Source organism: Aythya ferina, assembly GCF_964211825.1.
Source record: "Aythya ferina genome assembly, chromosome: Z".
In the NCBI taxonomy this organism is placed as follows: domain Eukaryota; kingdom Metazoa; phylum Chordata; class Aves; order Anseriformes; family Anatidae; genus Aythya; species Aythya ferina.
The window spans coordinates 1,173,665-1,189,325 of record NC_140299.1 but is presented as its reverse complement, the minus strand read 5'-3'; the positions used below and the strand labels follow the sequence as shown (position 1 = coordinate 1,189,325).

Below are 15,661 nucleotides of genomic sequence, written 5' to 3'. Positions count from 1 at the left end.
TTTTGTGTTTCAGTCCCGTGTTCCCAAAAAGACCGAAGAAACAACTCTCTACTTATTTATGAATGAGAAGCAACGTCAGGGTCAGCGTTTCGTTCCTGCACTACCCCTCCAGAGACAGAGTTGGCACTACAGGTTACAATAACAAAAACAGGGGAGAGAGGGACAGAAATAAGACAAAAAAATCCTTATTTACAGTAAAATCTTCTTTTTAAAAAAGTTAATCAGTACTATTTTTTTACAGGAGCAAAAAAGTCTGAAACAAATGAACAAAAGCTTACCATATTCACTAAATTTTTAATATATATTTATATATATATTTATATATATATATTTGTCATAGGTCTATAAGATCCATCTGTTCCTCCTACCCTAAGGAATGGCTAATGTCATCACTTCAGTTTTCATTAGGACGTTTGCTGGTTTTGTAAATATCTGGGCAGCAAAGCTTCCCTTTTAATATCCAGTAAGTATAAACACTAGCTGTCTAGCACACCAACAAAAACGCTCATTTTTTTCTTCAGAAGTACACTTTTTCATTATTGCAAGTTTACAATTTTTAAATTAAATATTTTTTTTTTTTTTTTCAGACTTACAAATTAATTATATTTTTTTTTTTTTTTCCAAAAGAAGTTTAGGCACAAATGCATTGTCCCACAGTGTGGAGAAGATTGCCATTCAGTCTCTAGGCTGTGCACTTACAGCTCGTAACATACTGCGTTAGACATTCTGCATGATATGTTAAAGAGAGTCGTCCCTCAAGTTGCACTTTTTGTTTGTTTGTTTGTTTTTTTTCTTGTTTTTAATAATTCGGGAATGCTGAAATCTCTTGCGTCTGTGATTCTTAACTACTCAGACTTGTCTTATATTACAAAAAAGGGGTTAAGGAGAAGTGTTTATGTGGGTTTAAGATAATACAGCTGTTAAGGAAGTGGTCTCTTGTTTAAATGAAGAAATGTGGCAACTTGGACCTGCGAAAGAAGTGAAAAAAAAACCACATCAGTCAAGGACAGATGAATACGCATCACTAAATCCTCTCTAAACACAGGATCTGAACGTGGCTTTGGCATCAAGCCTGCTGGCAGGATGACCTGATGGCCAGTTTATAAAGGGTGCCCCTCGCCCACCTGCCCACCCCCAGTAGCCCAGGGGGCTCTCTGTGCCTGAACTCCCCGTGGCCGGGTGTTTGGAGGGCACCTGGGCACTGCTGCAAACCAAACTTGCCTTTTTTTTTTTTTTTTACATCTGTCCCATGTGATTGGAGGCATCTCCCATCCCAGGGTGGGGTCCTGCCAGGGAAAGTGGAGGAGGATCCGAAGAGACTTTCTCTTCTTCCCTTCTTTTCAGACAGGCTGCTTTAGGATTCAGGTTTCTTTCTGTGGAAAGGAAGCAAAACACGATTTGAAACGTTCAGGTTTTTCTATCAGGCTGGCTTTGACGTTGCACGTGCGTTGAAAACGTTCTCAGTGACTCGGTGAAGTCAGGCTGCAGGAATTGAGGGGGCTGAAGCGGATGATGCAGCCTGGTCAGGTCAAGTGCTGGGACGCAGGCAGTGCAACTCAGTACACAACTGCTGCAAATCCCTTCGTGTTTGGGCTTTGTGAAGGAGCAGCCAAGCTTAATATTGAATTTGGAGCTTGCTGAAGGATGCAAAACGCACCGAGACCGCCGAGGATCACCGCCAACGCCTGCGGTGCCAGAGCCACGGGCGAACACAAGCGCCCCACGGCGACTCCGGGTGCCCCTGGGCAGCCGTCCCCAAACTCGGGCGGCACTCACCTCTGACTTGCTGCTCTAAGCTGAGGATGACAGCCACAGCCTGGTGCAAAATCAGGAGCTTCGTCTGGGGCTTGTCGCTCTTCAGGTGGAGCTGCACCATCCGGCCCAACTCCTTGAACGCCTCGTTGATGTCGCGCACGCGCAGGCGCTCCCGAGCGTTGTTGGCCATCCGCCTCTCCTTCTCTCGCTCGGCTTTCTGCTCGGGTGTCAGGTCCTCGTCGTCGTTATTGCTGGGAGACAAAAAGGAACACCTCATCTTCTAATGGTGTGGGCAACAAGCAGGGTCAAAAGATTTCCAACAGCATTTGGCCAAGAACAGGGCTACAAATCAGTCAAACACCTTGTAAGATATAGATGTTTGCTGCTCCTCTTCCAGCAAACCTGGGCAAAATTCAGTCCCCTTAAATTTTACACTGAATTAAGTTTGTTATCAACCTCTACATTCTGCAAGGGAGACACTTTGGAGAATTTAGAGAGTTTTTTTACAGATTTTTTGCAATAACATATTTTATCATGCTTGATACTTCAGCTTTTTAAGTCGTGACAAATGTTGAGAGCCCTTTTTATATTTGAGGGACACTTCATACATTTGAGAGACACTTTTTATGTTTCTGTGACTTTCTTCTGTGCCGAATGTAAGACTTGAGATCTACTCAGCTCAAGTTATAGAGCACGGGGCCCCCCAGCAGACCGTCTCCGGGTGACCCAGACAAGGACCAGAGAGAAGGTCAAAGCAGAAACACCAAAACATAACGAAGCTCCAGCATGACTGTCCTTTAGAAAATAACTTTCTCTGCTATCAGCTGGTGGGGGCAGGCAGCCCACCAGGCACTGAGCAGAGCCCGGGCACCGAAATGCCTGCGGGCAAACGGCCACGGGAGGAATTGCTGGCTGCAGAGAGCCCCACGGTGAACTTGGGCATCATTTCTGCAACAAAAACGGCTTTCCAGCCAGATGAAATAATGATTTTAAATTGAAAACACATCAACTGGTGAGTCACTGCCACTATGTAATTTGAATTGGTTATGCAAATAGAGTCATAAATTTCCAGCAGCCCTAACAACACGGATTTAGATACATAACTAAATATCGGGAGTAACCTTTTAGAGCTGCAAGCATGTTAAAAGCAAAACTGTTAGCCTACAAAAGCATCAAAGCACCTATAAATATGCATAAGCGACGGTGTAATTGTTGAATTAACAGGGACTACAACCACCTTACAGCAGCATCAAGCTCCTTTCTTCTTACCAGGTTGGAAATGGACATGAAAGCCTCACTTATGGTTACTCCAACACATTTATTCGGAGAGAATCTCAAGTGTCATATTTTTTCTCTGGTCAAAAGAGATCTGAATGCGACTAACAGTTTAAAAATCAGTGTGTGCAGGCTTGAGAGGTCAGAATTTCGGTGCTCTCTCCGTGGCAAAATGTCTGCTCAGATGTTTCTTACCTTGTCTCAGCCTTTGCACAGACAAGCAGACACGGAAGGAGAAAAGGCAGTAAGACATGGCCACGCGCAATCATTTAAAAAATCCTCCAACAAAACAGAATTTCAGCCTTATTTGCAATTTGGCTGGGTAGTTTGGCACTCAAGTGATGCTGAAGAGTGTCTGCACTCCTGAGCTGTACCTCAGGTGTGCTGAGATGCAGGTGAGACGAGGAAATTTAGGATAAATGGGACAGCTGAGGCCTGTCCTTTGTTAGGTGGTTCGTGTTTGCTGTGCCCATAAACATTGCTCAGGCTCACCACGGCCACGAGCTCCCAGATGATACAATACAGCTAGGATTTAAGTAATGCTTTCCAAAAATGTATAAATAATGTGCAGAACAAGCCTTGTCCCACCAGCAGTCCCGATACACTCCTGCCTTTCCTAAGCATCTCAGCCTTGAAGGAGGAGAGAATCCTCCTGCCCTTCCCATCTTCCAGAAACGACAGGAGGGCCAGATCCTCATCTGTTGGAACAACGCCACCAAATCTTCCAGTTCAACCTAGACAGCTCCAGAGGCTTGCAGAAACTGAGGACAAGGTACGACGGATTTATTTGAAAGGTAAAAGCAAAGAACACGGTTTGTTAGCTCAGATGCAGGTGTGCTCGACTTTCAGGCTCGTTTTTACCAAGATGCCAATCCGTACTGCATTCCCGTTTGCAAGCAAGGGCAGAGAGGAATAGCAGTATAATTAATGCATTTTAACAAAATATAATTTCTTTAGAGATTGTGGAGAACTTGGTCGGGGTCCAAATTTGTGAATTGTTCGAATTTGAGGAAGTCCTGGAGTACAAGCACCAGAAGTGTGCTCAGTACTGCCAGGACAGCCGTTCTGTTCCACTTAGGCTGTGGTTTTACCTGCCAGGAAAAAACCTCATAGTTTCCTCCTGTGCTGTTCACTTCATCAAAATCCAGTAAAGGAATTAAATGAAGCGACACTATTATATACTGTTACCTAGATCTTGACCTAGTAATTGATTTGATATCCTTCTTGTCATCCTCTAGTTTCTTGTCCTCGGAAGATTTTGTGTCCTGGAGGTTTTCGTCTCCCTCGTCGTCGGATTTGATTTCGGAGCTCCCTGAAGAGACGCTCTGCCCTTGCAGTCCAGCTGGCATGCCTGGGAGAAAACACACGGAGGAGCTGTCAAACGCTGCTTCCGCAAACATGGGAGCGATCTGGGGCCAAATCCTCCGTCCCTGCTGCCCACTGAAGGGTGACCCGCGTGTGCAGCCCCAGATAACTGGCACTGAGCGAAGCGTGAAGGCCCTAAAACAGGTTTCGGTGATGGCTCTGAGGTTTTGTTCTGCTCCTCAGCCTTCAGGAATAGTTCACTGACGCCTAGCTGCAGTCACTCCCTAGGTTTTCCCTCATCTTAAAAAATAATAAAAATCTTTAATATGTCATTCCTCCCCAAATACACCGAGTATCCCCGCTGCAATGAATGAGCAAAAAGGCCTTGTGGTGGAAATTCAGCCTTTCACCTTAAATCCACATCTTTTTGCTGCGCACCCCGCAACTGTGAAGGCCCCCTTCCCGCCCCAATCACTCTGCGATGCGCGGGATCGAGGTGTGGGGTCTGATCCCCGTGTTATGGGGCTGCTGCCGGCGGTACTCACCCCTGTAGGGGTCCTGGGGCGGGTTCAGGTCCGGGGAGGTGGCCGACTGCACGGGCAGCTGGGGCACCGGCACCTGGTTTGGCACGAGCGAGTGGCTGCCGCGGAGGCTCACCCCGTCCTCGCGGTGGGCGCCGACCTGGAGACAGAGGAGAAAAGGGCGGTGAGAGGAGGCGACAACCCGCAATAGGACCACGGGGGCTGCGACCCTACAGCCTTGGGGTGCTGCCGCTGCCCTAGGGTGCTGTCGGGAGGCTGGGTGCCTCGCCAGAGGGCGCCGTGAGCCCGCGGAGCCGAAGCCCGGCCGGGCGCGCAGGAGGCCGAGCGAGCTCAGGCAGGTAAAACGTCAAAGCGTCTCCCGGGGTGCCTTCGCCGAGCGCGCCGCTTGGCGCCCATCTGTCTTCTATCATGTCCGCCAACAGATCTGACAATTAGCTTCATGCCCATATGCTTAATTGCGGGCTTCGCAATTCCCCCCTTGCCGGCGGGAAACCCTGCAGGAATTGCCACTCGGCATCCCGCTTCGCTTTTCGGGGCCGGGCTCGGCGGGCCTGACATTCCTCCCCGTCCCGAAGAGCCCGGAGAAGGCTCTGACAGCAGGGGACAAGCAGCCGGGACCAAATGAGCCCCATTTCATGAAGCACCGAGCCCCAAAGCCGAAGGGGCAGCGGGTCTGGCTCCGGGTAACGTCCCCGTGAAGGTTTTATGAAACACTCCGGCAGTGCCATCAGCGGGGCTGGAAACCCATCCACTCCTCCCACCTGCCTCAATCAAGGCTGAGGAGAAGAGCCAACGAGCAAAAGTGTCAAAAAAAGCTAGAAAAAAGCCAAGAAAGGGCAACGTTGGAGCTGCACAGCTCCATTTGTCTGTACCCTGTGTCCAGAGCTACAGGCAGGAAAATTTTCTACACGCTCCCGTCTTCCTCAGGTGTGCGCCTCCCCTAAAAGCGGTGTGAAAAGGGTTTTCGTGGCTGATGAAGCCAGCAGCCAGCTGTAAATCTCTCTTTCTTCTCCCTACGTGAAGCGCTCGGGCAGATAAAGAAAGATGGAGGAATGTTTCTCATCAGCCTTACAAGATAATATGGTATAATTGTTAACAGCGAGCCGAGACCGCAGTAGGGAAGATAAAAGGGAATCCTGCCAAGGGGAACTTGAGAAAATCTTTTACTACGAGACGAAATGCAAATAACCGAAAGCAAGTGTAAAAGAGCACCGACAAAAACTCTCTCCTCGCTGAGACGCTGGGATTTTAGAAACGTGAGGTGCTAAGGAAGGGCTGGGACCGGCGTGGCTCGGTTTGAAGGAAGGGAGGTTTGTTAAGAGGGTGGGCTTGGGGGGGTCTGCACTTCTCCTTCCTTCAATCTGGAGTGATTGAACCCCCCATGCAGTCAGCATGACCACGGCCACCGCGAGATGCCTCGAGCTGGGTGGGCCAGCTTGGAGCGAGACAGCCCGGGTATCTCGATTCCTGGGCCTGGCTGCTGGGGGACGAAATCTTATTTATCACATCAAGAGGCAGAAGCAGCAATCACGACGGAAGGCTAACAGGACGGACGGTTTTTTAACTCAACTGTTGACTTCCGAGGCTAAATCAGGTGCCACGAGGTCACCATCGCTCTACCGCTGATGTTTCGCACAGTTTTGTTCATCTTTTTCAAAATAGTTCTGATTAAAATAAAAAAAAACTCAATTTTTTCCTCCTTTAGGTTCTCAGGAGATCTAGAAGGTCACCGTGAGCACCATGTGTCCCATCTGCCCGATACGAACTATCCCTGCCCGACACTGCCTTCCCATGGGGTATTCTCCCGGATACTTTAATCCTACAATTTCGGTCACGTCGTTATCCGTAAGGGCTGTGGGTTTTGAGATCCATCAGCTACAACTGCCCCATGTGAGACCTCAGGGGCCGAAAGCAGCCAGGTCCACGTGTTTTGGGGACGCACAAACGCTGCCTTTCCCGTTCCCCCTCCGCAGCCAGCAGCGCCGCCGGTTTGTCTGTCGTCCAAGCACCAGCCTTGCCCCGAGGTGGAGCGAAGATACGCATCGTTCCCCCCAGCCCAGGAGGGCAGACCTATAAATAATACTTATCTTTGGAGCATCAGGCTCGCTTTGAAGTCCTATTAATATTTGGTTCCTTTCCATCTCCTCAAACAGCCCCGACTGCAGCACTCAGCAGATCGGGGTGGAAAGAAGACACAAAGCAAAACCAACAGCGAAGCCAGAAACGCGCACGGGAGGTACACACGGTGCTGTTGATGTGCAAATCTCTGCCCTCTTTGAAATCTTGATTTGTCTTTTCCAGCATTTTGCGACTCTTCAAGCGCTGGAAGAAGGCTAGAGCTCGTCTCCTTTTACCTCCTGCTTTCCTTTTTACGCAGGGTGAAAGCCACCCAGCCAGGTTTTTCTGGTTGCACAGGTCTGTGCGCATTTCTGATTACCTGCGCTATCTCCGTCTCCATCGCGGATGGGAAGCTCTTAAAAAATGCTTGGAAATCCGCTCTGGAGCACTCAGCACCTCGTGATTGAGCTGTGGAGCAGTAGTTAGAGCGGATGAACAGCACGATAGTGGGATTTTCAGACACAGAGTCCATGAAAAGGGGAATATTGTCTCTCTGGGTGATGACCCAGAGCCACCACTGCTCCTCTGTTACCTCGGCTGTGAACGCACCGTGCGGTTCTGCCTCCTGAAAGCGGAGGGGCTGGAGGCGCTTGTGGGCTCACCTGTGGATGTCAGGCAAATTGGGAAGATCCTCGGGTTTTGGGAAACCGATCCCAAAGCCCTGATCCTTAGGGTTAACCCTTGTCGTGCTGAGCTTCGCGCAAGGATGAACTTTCTGAGCACGGTGGCACAAAAGGAAGAGCGATCACCTGCTGGCTGATGCTCCGGAGCGAGGGGCGGCTCCGAAGCAGCTCCTGTAAGGAAGGGACGCGGCGAGCAGCGGGGCTTTGTGCTTTGCCACCTGATGACCCCGTGTTATCCGATTAGACAAATAAAAACACGCGGCAGCAAAGTTGGAAGGTGAGGCATGTTAACACGTGTTCAATATTGTCAGAATTTATAAGGCTGACGGGAAGCAGATTTGGGCAAAGCCCTTCGAAAGCCCCAGCGCGATATTAAAAAGGGAACGGCGCGGGGCACGCCGACACAAACGGCCTCTCACTGTACGTGTGCGTTATTGGGCCCAATTATTCCCTCTTATTTAACTGCCTCGCAGCCTTTCATCTCCACGCTATACAATAATAGCTTCCATATGACCGGTGGCTCGGCTATAAATAAGATCAAAAGCCAAAAGAAAGGATTTAATAATAATAAAAAAAAAAAAAAAAAAAAGAGACATTAGGAGTGGCATTAAATCAGGAAAACAGCAAAGTTCAATTTTTTTTTTTTTCTGGAGGGAAAAAAAACAAACAAAACAACTTGCAGCTCTCGGAGCCGGAGATAGAAAGGGGCTTGGAGGATGGGATTAAGAATATGAACTCTTCTTCATCGACTTGGCACTTTGGGAAGCCCGTCCCATAATGGGAACGAGGAGAAACCCGGGGCCGGAGCGTGGACGAGCCCCGAATCACGGGGTTTGAACAATGAGCCTAATTAGCTGCCGGGGAATGAATGAATGAAGCCCTTGTGCCCAGGGCGGCGTTCTCCAGAAGGAGGTGTCGCTTCAATATTGGCCAGAACCAGCTTTACGGCCTCAAAAATGGCTTCAAAATATGATAGGGAGGCCATAATTTGTGGGGCGGCAGGCATGGCAGCCAATTAGGCAGAAAACTTCCCTTAAAAACCCTACACCAGTGCCCGTCGTGGCAGATTTTATCCCGGTAAGGTCATTCTGCCCCTTTATTTTATATTTTAGATATATTTTTTTCGATGTACGTGATACCTGTTAGCTAAAAAACATCAGCGAGGCAAAACAAACAACAGATGCGACGGCTACGGCGGCGCTGCGAATGGAGAAGATGAAAAGATAATCAGAAAAAAAAAGAAAAAAAGAAAAAAAAACCCACCAGCAAAAGCCAGATTTCGCCTTTTAAACACCGCCAAGTTGCTTGCCTCTTTTTGTTTATGTATGAATGACATAACCGAGTTACTTCATGAGCTGCTACTTTAATTCCTAGGGGTGGAAAATTCCGTAAGTTAATTTAATGTGGATGTAAAAAAAATATACACGAGCGTGCTCCCTTCCTGTGGGCCCTCATGTGAAGCTCGCAGGCGAGCTGCTGGACTTCTAAGCACTGTCTGAAAAAGAATGTGCACCAGTTTGTGTTTTATAATGATTTTAATCAATCCCTTCATGCCCTGCTACAAAAGAAACATGTGTCTGCGAAGATTCCCGTGTAAAAGTTAGCGTTTCGGCGCTGGCTGCTCCCATTTCATGTGCAATGTTCCAATAAAATCCCTCCGAGCTGCATAACCCCTGAAATAACAGGAACTACCGAAAAGCCAGGAAATTCGCGGGGAAAGCCGAAAATATCTGCTGAGCTCATGCCCTTGAGAGCTGGAGATGGGCAGCTCCCGCAAAAACTCCGAGCTTTTACCTCCTCGCCACGCGCCTGGTGCCGTAAAAACCATTCCGGGGGCAGAAATATTATGAGAGGCTCGGAAATAAAGCCAGCATCGCCCGGATTTTTAAGCCGACATCCACAACCAGTCGATGGCAGCTTCTTTATGGGTGTCCAGGGTTGTTTTCTGCTCGCTTTCTACCTGCCTTTTAATTGCCACGTCTCCAGGCCCTGCTCGTGTGCGTGCTTCATTTCAAGCTCACCACCGGTCCCCGCGGGGCGAGCCGCGGCCATAAAGCTCCGCACACGTGTGTTTGCCGAAGCGGGGCCCTTGTGGGACGGGAAACCTGAACCTGCTTCTCTCCTGTCGGAGGAGAGATCGCCCCTTTTCCCCGTGCGCCCCCCCAGCCCGACCCACCTCGCCGTGCGCCCCCTCTGTGGGTAGCGGAGGAGCCCGTTTGCTCGTTTATAAATGGTGTGGATAAACGTGTGCCGCTCGCCCAAGCCAAAGGAGAGCGTAGAAAGGGGCCTGCTCAAAATTAGCAAGTGCTCAAATCCTTACCAGGCTGCTAAAAAAAATTAGGGAGGGAAAGAAAGTCAGAGCTCGCTGCGGCAAAGGGCTCGTGCAGCCAGCAGGACGCTGCTCGCAGCTGCAAATTTGGGCTAATTCCCCCGAAAACGGAGCACCCCGTCCACATATTTTCAACAGCGGAGCAGCATCTGCCCTACCCCTGCCTCTTTTTTGTCTGGGGAGAGGGTGCAGGGCCCGGCAGGGCCGCTGGATCCCAGTCCCGGGCTCAAGTTCCCCCGGGGCCGAAGGCAGCGACCGAAGGTGTACGGTGGGCAAGGAGATTTCCACCAGCACATTCTGTACAAGTTTCCGGTCCATACCTCCCACTGCTACTTTATTTACTGCAGCTGGCCAGCGTTTTATAGCCTGTTTCATGTATTAAAATTCAAATGTGGAAAACATTACCAGTATCCTCCTTGATTTTTTTTTTTTTTTTTTTTTTCGGGGGGGAATTTTTTTTTTTTCCCCCCTTCGACTTCCTTTTCAGCGTGGAATGTATCAAATGGTCAAAGGCTAACTTCAGCCTGACTCCACTCCCAAACTATTTCCTTTGTTCTTCTGGTTTTGCTTCCAAATTCAGCCCAGTTTTCCAAAAGAAATGAGCCGGCCTGCCTCCTTCGCGCAAGTTACGGTTTCAGACAGTGAGTAATGCTGTTTGGGAGCTCGGCAGACTGGTGTTTTTTCAGGGAACTTGTGCCCGGCTCGTTTTTTAGAAGGAGCACTGCCCTCAGAGCACCGTATCTGCCTTCCAACTCCCCTCATCCTGCTTGCTGTGCCCACCTATTGATCTTACAGAGGCTTTTGGAGACACAAACAGAGGCTCACCCCCGAAACCACAGCAGCGCGAGCCCCCCTGGATCCGCGTTTCCAAGCCAGGACACGCGAATTTCTCCAAAAGCCCCAAATCTGAGCGTATTTTTGCGACGCGGGATGCGACCGCTTCCATTTCGCGTCGCCGCCCTGTTGTTTGTTGTTGTTGTTGTTGTTTGCTTCCATCTCACTTCACCTACATCTGGTAGTTAGGCGAGGAGCACATATTTATGGAACAAACCCTCTCTGAAGTGATGCCCTGGGTGCATGTTGCATCGGTTTAACATATGCAAAGCGAACAAAGCTACAAAAATTAAACCCTTTTCTCTTGATTGAGAGCAGATATGCAGCACCAGTTGTAAGTCACAGATCTGGCTTTTAATAAAGCCAGATTTCTTCATTAAAAGCAGTATTGTTTAAACACTGGAGGAAAAAATAGCTTTGTACAAACTCAAATCTTAGATTATATGTATCCCAAGTGTATTTAACATATTACCTGAGGCCAAGCTAAATTACAATCTAGAATTTCCCTTTGTGAATTCGCAGCAACTGCCACAGAGAGCAAAACAATGTCTGGTTCATGCTAATTTTATTGGGGAAGGGGAAAGGAGATGGATTTAACCGAGCTGCTGAAAAAGCATCTTTCTACCTCTCGGAGCCTGTTGCCAGGCCGTTTTCAGTTAACACTTAACATTTTTTGGGGGGGAATCTGCAAATGGCACAGGCTCAGTTGTGGCCTTTAACGATATTTTGCTCACAGAGTCACTTCTAGTAATGCTTAATTTCTTGAGGAGCAGAGGCTATCACAAAGCCGCCCCAATAAGAAATAAATAATAATAATAATAATAATAATAATAAAACCTTATTTTAGTTTCTTAGATTCCAGCAACTGATGTTACATTTTAATAACCTGAAACTATTTCACTCCGAGCTGAAAATCGATGGGTTAATATTTAGCTTGTGTGTGGACAAATATGAAGGGGAGAACTGTGAAGAGTATTTGGGTGAGAATATCTGGAAATCCCACTTTTCCTCGGAGGGGGAAAGCAGGAGGTGGATGGGTTATTCTGATTTCCACCCGAGACAGCAGAGCTCAGTCAGCAAGGCCTTGGGCTCCAGGCTGACCCCCAAAATCTTGCCTCTGTGGGTGCTGGGGTGTGCTGGGGGTGCGGAGCCGGCCCCTCTGCTCATCTGGGCTGCCTGAGAACAGCCACGGGATGCAGGAATGGCTGTGCTGAATAAAGCAAGGCTCTCAGTAACGCTGGGGCTAATTAATTTATAATCACCTAACTGACTATCACGACAGAGCCCGGCACTGGGGGCATCACCAGCGTGCAGCAGCCTGGAGGATGCGGCAATTATCAAATAATTGGCCACCAGAAGAAGCTCCTGCCTTCCCCGAGCACTTGCCTCACGCTCCGGCATCAAAGTTTTTCTTTCTTTCTCTTTTTTTCTTTCTCCTTGTGAAAAAAAAAAGGAGGAATCCTGTCTGAATCCTGTCAAATCAAACTCTAAATGTTTGCATTTTCCATATGATGTCTAATCCTATTTGGAATGCTTCTGAACATTTGGCCTTGATTACATCTTGGAGCAATGAATTTCACAGGTCATTGTGTGTTGAATAAAAAGTATTTCTTTTTGTCAGGTTCACTGAATGTCCCCTTGTTCTTTAATTATAAGGAAGGATGAATAGAAGAGCTAGATTTACCTTCTCTATGCTATCCATTATTCGACGTACCTCTATTATGTCTCCTCTTATTCATCTCCTTTCTAAACAAAATCACCACAATCTGTTCAATCTCCCTTCACACGAAAATCCTTCCGTGCTTGCAAGCACTCTCGCTGTTTGTCACTGAACTTCTCCTAATCCCCCTACACTTTTTTAAGACGGGAAAACCAAAACAGACCGACTCCAGGTAAGGCATAAAAACACGTATGTGTGTGTATAAGTCCACACTCGAGGCATATACTGTCATTCCATCAGTCTTGGTGTCCTTTCTCATGTTCCCGTTCAGTTCAGCAGGTCTCATTTATTTCTTCGTTCATCCATTTATTTATTTTAATGATTCGTGCACACTGGAGAGAAATTTCCAGGCAACCCTCACAGAGGCACATGCTCTCCTCCCAAATTGAATAGAGCCCAAGATGTATATGGCTAATTGAAATTCTTTCTTCTAATCTGCTCGGCCTTACCCTCAGTATGTGGGATGAGACGGGGATCAAGCCTAGTCCTCCCACAACGCCACGGCAGCTAACTGGCCGTGGATCTGTCAAGTCCCTTCCCATTCCCACATATTTTCCCCCTGTCCTAATTAACCTAAATACCTCGAACCATCTGAAAATGCTGCCAGCTGACTCCTCGGTCCTTTCTCCCATTCCGCATGGAACAAGCAACTCTATTTCGAGAACGAAATTTCGAAGCGTAACAAAGTTTGCCCTCTAATCCTGATGAGAATCACACATCTAGCTCGGCTCTGCCCAGCCTCCTACAGGACCCTTGGTTTGTCATTAACGTCCGCTGAGGGATTTTCAGATGTCTGTGGACCCGAACGCGTGGTGTTAGATGGTTTTCCTCAGTATATTTAAAAAAAGAGATTGAGGAGACACGGTTTTCCTTCACATGAAAGGAATTTAGCTGCCAGATATTTCCTTTTCCAAGTGCAAGGCGTTTACCCTGGAGACATAAGGGTGTACTTAAGGCCCCGTGGAAGTGGAAATCCCAACAGCACACCACGGAACGGGTCAGAGGCTTTTGTCAGGGTGACACACGGACCTGACACTACGCATTATGGCAGCAGGGATGGAGCTGGGACTCCGTAACACAAGCAAGAGCCAGCAGCACGAGGAAAGAGCAGGCTGCTGAGCACCGAGCACTCGATGCTGCAGAGGGGCCACTTAATCCAGAGTGAAACCGAAGCCACACGGAGTGTGAACAGCTCAGACTCAGGCTCGGAGCCACTTTCTCTCCCCGGATTTCAGCACAAGTGTAACACACAGCCAGGATTAGCTCCTGCTCTCTGAGAATTCTCCAGCCCTGCCTGCCTTGCCTTAAAATCTGCCCCCAGCTTCCCGAACACGAAACGCAACGCTCCCGAAATCTTAACAGCATGAAAGGAAAGGCATTTCCAGACCGGTGTGGGGCAGTGGCTCTACATAGTGCAGGCTGGGCACGAAAAGCCGATTTATAAACCCCACGGTTTCACACCTCCACCCGCCGCTCCACGTCAGGAGGGGCAAGGCAAATGGCGGCCGTGCAAGGGACCCGCAGCCACCTCACGCACACACATTAAGCAGCCCTCACGTCCCCTCGTCCTTCCCCCCGGGCCCGTTTTCTGTCAGGTCTTACCATGAGCGAGTGCCTGTTGGCGGAGAGCAGGCCGGTGCCGTAGCCGGAGCCCAGGCCCGCCATGGCGCCGTTGTGCGAGGGCCCTATCAAGCCGTGCATGTCGGCGTGGCCGCCCGGCATGGCGGTGGCGGGCCCCACGGCGTGGTTGCGCAGCACGTGGATGGCGTCGTCCAGCCTCTCCAGGCGGTCCTCGATCCGGCTTTGCTGTGGGCGTGCAAGAAAGAAAAGCGAGAGCAGCGTCAGCAGCCGCGGGGCCCCGCAGCGGCGGAGGCGGGCACAGGGCTGGGCGCGGGGGGCAACGGGGGGCACGGTCACCCGCAGCCAGGCCTGCCTTCTCAACCCCTTTTCTCCTTTTTTTTTCGCTTTTCACACTATTTATTTATTTTATATATATATATTTATTATTTTTTTTTTACAGGAGTGGTTTTGTTTCCTCAGGGACACGTTTCAAATAGCGTTGCGGGGAAGGAGCGAGCATGGGTAACACGAGTGCAGCTTTGATTTTCATGGGCAAAACAGGTTCAATGATTCCTCATGAACATAATCATTACAGTACATATGTTGCCCTCTACGTTCTTTGAAAAGTTTTAGTGATACTTTAAAAAAAATAAAAAATAATAATAATAAAAAAAAAAGAAGTAGGAGTAAAGGAACAAATATCCCTCTAATTTGAGTCAATCTCTAACCGGGATTTTCCTCCCCCCATCTAGGCACAGGATCACACACGAGGAGACACTACCAGGCCACACAGTCCCTCACACTGCTCGGGTTTTTCCCCTATAGGTATGCACTCTAGATCCCTTTCTAGCTCTGATGCCAGCAGCAGAAAGCACTCGCCCTTGGCCGGTACACCCCATGGGCACGGTACTGGTGTTGGTGCTGGGGATGAAGGTGCACCCTCGTGGCAGCCAGGTCTGTGAAACCCAACCACCTCCCTCTGCCCCAGGAGCCTCCACCTCTCCTCCCTGCTTCTCCAACCATCCCAAACGCCAGCTACGGCACTGGGGAGCTCCTTGAAGCAACCCAGCTGCTGCTGTCCTGAGTTACTTCCTTCCACTGTCGTCTTTCTGCTCAGCCAAAACAACTCCAAGAAATATTTCCACTCAAGAAATAGGAGAGGAGCTCAGTAGGACAGTCCCAGAGCTCTGTGGAGCTTCAGCTGTGAAAATAGACACAGCTCTATGGATCTTATGGATCTATGGATCTTATGGATCTCTTAAGCAAATCTCCTAACCGACCCACTGCCTTCCAAAAGCCAAGGCAACTGAAAAACCTCCAGAAGACAGATAGCCTAGAAAACACCACAGTCAATCACGGGAAGGATTTCCATGCTCGAGCAGAAAAAATAGCCCCTGCTAACTCCTGAACCTGGAAATTTTCCAGTGAAATCCACAGGACTGCCGCATCCCCCAGCACTAGGTGGGTTAGCACTGTACTATTGGGAATTACCTGTTTTCTCTTTTCAAAGGACACTTTAAAACTTCAGCACCATTGATTTTACACCCAACAATACGTCAGGCATCTCGCACTGACCACTGGAACCTTCTAGACTTGCAGT

General features: G+C 48.9%; 1 protein-coding gene across 36 annotated transcripts in view; it reads right to left on the bottom strand.

Moving 5' to 3' along the window:
* LOC311426864 (transcription factor 4) overlaps nucleotides 1-15,661 on the bottom strand; it is a 178,042-nt gene that overhangs the window by 3,846 nt on the left and 158,535 nt on the right. For 23 of the 36 annotated variants that reach the window (XM_084503628.1, XM_084503629.1, XM_084503627.1 and 20 more), the window contains 6 exons: nucleotides 14,104-14,307; nucleotides 4,881-5,016; nucleotides 4,219-4,381; nucleotides 1,777-2,006; nucleotides 1,218-1,373; nucleotides 1-968 (listed from right to left, as the gene is read on the bottom strand). The exon at nucleotides 1-968 is cut by the window's left edge and continues 3,846 nt beyond it. In XM_084503628.1, the coding sequence (XP_084359754.1) occupies nucleotides 1,237-1,373; nucleotides 1,777-2,006; nucleotides 4,219-4,381; nucleotides 4,881-5,016; nucleotides 14,104-14,307 (870 nt within the window). In that variant the 3' untranslated portion in view covers nucleotides 1-968; nucleotides 1,218-1,236. The remainder of the gene's footprint in view (nucleotides 969-1,217; nucleotides 1,374-1,776; nucleotides 2,007-4,218; nucleotides 4,382-4,880; nucleotides 5,017-14,103; nucleotides 14,308-15,661) is intronic. The other 13 variants (XM_084503607.1, XM_084503626.1, XM_084503624.1 and 10 more) reach the window with 3 other exon arrangements.